Genomic DNA, 3,878 nt, shown 5'->3' on the forward strand with positions numbered 1-3,878 from the left:
GGGCCAGCCTTCCTCCTGCTTGTGTATCCAAACAATGCCCATCCGTTAAGGGGCAGCCCCTCTCCACCGGGGCCCCTTCCCTGACTCATCCACACCGTGCTCTCTCCCGTCTCTGAAGTCCAGTTCACACACACATATCTCTTCCCCATCCGATCCCCAAGTCTCTTATTCTTTCTCCAGCGGGTAGATGTGGTGCTGAGCCCCATGCTCGCTGGATGACACCTCAAAGACATGCAATGCACAGCAAAGTCTGAGGATCAGATTAGCCAGTTTTCCAATCTGACTCCTTTGACCGAAAGCTCCTACTATTAACAAAGTATATGTATCAAACACATTTATATGCTTGACACTATGCTAGGCTCTCTACATAAACGAGGTAGGTACTGTTATTAGACCCATTTTACAGTTGGGGAAACTGAGGCACAGTGAAATTAAGGAATTTTCCCCAAGTCACAGGGCTAGGCAGTAGCTAAACGCCAGGATTCCAATCCTAGTGGTCTGACGCTTGCTCCTAACCACCACTCTGTACCCCTCCTAGACACTGTCTTCCTCATTTGTGTATTAATATATATTATCTTCCCGAGTGAGCGTGGGGCACAGTAAACACCTGTAGGCAAGTTGAATCCCAGGCACCTGGGATTGTGGTTCCCACTGGGAATAATACCAAAGAGCCACTAGATGGCAGCAAAGAGCAAGGCCCAAACCTCCCTGAGGGAGGTGAGTGATAAGCTAATTATCTTAACATTTGTTTAGAGCAGGGGTCCTCAAACTTTTTAAACAGGGGGCCAGTTCACTGTCCGTCAGACCGTTGGAGGGCCAGACTACAGTTTTAAAAAAAACTATGAACAAATTCCTATGCACACTGCACATATCTTATTTTGAAGTAAAAAAAACAGGAACAAATACAATATTTGTATTTGCATGTGGCCCGTGGCCGTAGTTTGAGGACCCCTGGTTTAGAGCATCTTGCACCGGGCACTTTGTAGACATTCTCTCTCCTCCTCCCTAAGGCCTTCTAATGTGGATGCTATTGCCTGCCCCCTTTACAGGCTCAGAAAGGTGGTGACATTTGCCCAAAGTCGGGCAGCTAGGAATATCAGGATGAAGCCAGGACTGCTGAAACCCAAAGCTGGCCTGTTAGCAGGAAATAAACAGGTGGTTGCCTCTAGACGCAGCATTGGTTCCACACCCTTCTCCAGCCCCGAGGAGCACAGAAACTACTGTTTGGGGAGGGAGTGGATGCCTGGGCTGGCCCTGAGGTGGTCACCACGCGACAGGCGTCTTGGCTGGGAGGGAGGTAAGACTCACCAGTCAGAACTGGATGGTCTGAGACCACTGGGTCACCACAGACCTCTGAACAACTTTCTTGGCCTTCACCACCAAAAAGGGTGCTGCAGGACGCCAGCCTCTGCACAACTCGGCAGCCTGCTTCAGCACTGCCCCTCCTGTCCTCCATCTCGGGCTCCTCTGATCTGGAGCCAGTCCCCTCAACAAGCCAGCAGGACCATGGGATCCACAACCACCAGAGATGAATAAAACTAAACGGCTCAGTGTCCCCTTCTAGCAACTCAGTCACCTCCACACCTACAACCCACGCCTGGGTTGGATGGGCCTCCGTGAGCTGCCCCGCGGCAGTGGCAGCAGAGGTGCCAGGCAGAGCAGCTGCAGCATGCTCAGGGAGCCACGGTGCACACTTGCGCATGCACAGAACGGAAGCCCACACGCCTATCCTCAGGCCTCCCAGTGTAGCCAGCAGCAGAGTGCAGGGGCTCCAGGCAGCAGAGGGACCATCCAGCTTGACCTTCAGCGTCTGGCGACATTCCTGGCCGAGTCCACTGGAGCAATGGCTTCAGAACTGCCCACGATGCATCTCTGGGCTGCTTCCAGCCCGCTTCCCAGACTGCCCCCCTTCTCCCACAGTCCCTCCCAGGGCTCCTAAGGCCAGGTGGGGTCCTCTGAAAATACACATCTTGGGTTTATTTGGGGTTGGGCACTGCAGGTTGAGGCACAGTTTGTTCCTGGGTAGGAAGGGTCAGCTTTCTTGGCACTTCAAGGGGCTGTCCCTGCAGGTCCCCACCCCATGTCCCTACACACACACACACATCTCTTCCCCCGTCCCTGCTCCCCAAGTTTCTTATTCTTTCACCAGCCGGTAGATGTGGTGTTGAGCCCCATGCTCGCTGGCTGACACCTCGAAGACATATGCAATGCACAGCAAAGTCTCCTGTGTGTCTCTGTTGGTGACCACCTGTGGGTGAGAGAAAAGGTGAGGGTTAAGGCCCCAGAAGAGGGCATGCCTTTTGCTGGGTCCTCTGCCCCACCCTGCAGCGCCCCCAGCCCTGCCCCCACACCTGCAGGATGGTGAAGTTCTCCAGCACGCTGTTCATCATGTACTTCTCGGGCAAGTGCTTCAGCTTGTGGATGAAGTTGATCATGTACTCACAGAGCGGGGACCGGTGAATGCGGTAGGAGTAGTGGCCGTTTTCGTAGCGGGCATACTCTGTCTGCAGGACCAGGGGACAGCAGGGCTTAGGTTCTCTTTTGACCACATCCAGCCCAGACCCAACTGCTTGGGGAAGCTCCAGGACCCACTGACTCTTAAGTGGAAGAAAAGGCAGAAGGCCTAGAGGCTCTTGAGATCAGAGCCTTCCTCCTCCCTCAGTAACAGGGGCTCGAGTGACAGCAAAGGGACCATCCACCTTGAGCTCCGATGCTCAGAAGGTGAGCATTGGAGGAGAAGCGCTTCAAGACCGAGTAGTGGCAATAGGCAAGACAGGATATGTGACGACTCAGTCCTGACCACACACTAAAATAACATGGGGAAGGGTGCACAGGAATCCTTGTGGCCATGGAACTGTCATGTATTTGTACACACACACACACACACACACACACACACACAAATACCGATGAAATCTGAATCAGATTATAAGTGGCATCAATGTCAATTCCTGGTTGCCAATAGTTATGCAAAATACTGCCCTCAGGGGAACTGGGTGAAGGGTACATGGAATTACAATTGCTTGAGTGTCCACAATTATTTCAAAACAAAAATTTAATTTAAAATAAACAACTTGAAGTGCTTCTTACAAACAGCTACTACCCAGATTCCACCCTGGAGGTTCTGGGGTAAGTGTTGTGAAGTGGGGTTTATGCATTGGTAAGTTTCAAAAGCTCCAGTGATCTAAGTGCAGCCAGGGGTGAGAACACTGGGAAGGGAGTGCCTCCTCCCTAGTACCAGCCCGGCATCTGGTGGTGATTACCATGAGGAGGGTTATCAATAACTAAGAGACGGTGAGGGTAAGGCTTCATTAGTTCAGACAAATTTGGGGAAAGCAGAGGGCATGAATGAAGACCAACCTGAAACAGCTTAAAGGTCTGGTTTAACAGTGCACAGGGTACTCCTACCTCCACTTTCTCTACCACCTGCTTGCCGAACGAGCAGACCTTGGTGGAGCAGGTGATTATCATGTTCTCGGGACTCTCGTACTGGCTGGAGACCCCGTAGAAGGAGCTGCCTTCGTCCTCCATGTTGGTGTTGAGGTCTGCCTGGAGGCATGGGAAAGCCAAGAAGCAGACAGGTGAGTCAGCAGGCACACGATCGGGGCGGAGACATGGAGACCTCTGGGGCCCCAGTCCAGGTTCTAGGGCCAGGAAACAACCAGGAGGCTTTAAATGAAGCCTGGACAGTAGGAGGCTGGAACACTTCCACCTTTCTTCACTTGCAGGCCTGGCATAAGATCAGGTTCTGCTGCCTAAACAACAGAGAAAAACACTGGAACCTGCATTAGTTACAAGGCAGAAACATGGACCATGCCTGAGAAAGAACCGGCAGGAAGCTCAAGTGCCTGGGAAAGGCAGGCACCTGAACAGAGTTG

At 52.3% G+C, this 3,878-nt stretch overlaps 1 protein-coding gene across 1 annotated transcript in view; it reads right to left on the bottom strand.

Annotated features, from left to right (window-relative positions):
• Positions 1-1,956: 1,956 nt before the first annotated feature.
• The window catches only part of TEAD4 (TEA domain transcription factor 4), a 51,664-nt gene continuing 49,742 nt past the window's right edge, over positions 1,957-3,878 (bottom strand). The window contains exons 11-13 of the mRNA XM_015563761.1: positions 3,409-3,549; positions 2,352-2,504; positions 1,957-2,248 (exon numbers count right to left, since the gene is read on the bottom strand). Coding sequence (XP_015419247.1) covers positions 2,135-2,248; positions 2,352-2,504; positions 3,409-3,549 — 408 coding nt within the window. The 3' untranslated portion in view covers positions 1,957-2,134. The remainder of the gene's footprint in view (positions 2,249-2,351; positions 2,505-3,408; positions 3,550-3,878) is intronic.

Source organism: Myotis davidii, unplaced genomic scaffold (assembly GCF_000327345.1).
Source record: "Myotis davidii unplaced genomic scaffold, ASM32734v1 scaffold1219, whole genome shotgun sequence".
NCBI lineage: Eukaryota > Metazoa > Chordata > Mammalia > Chiroptera > Vespertilionidae > Myotis > Myotis davidii.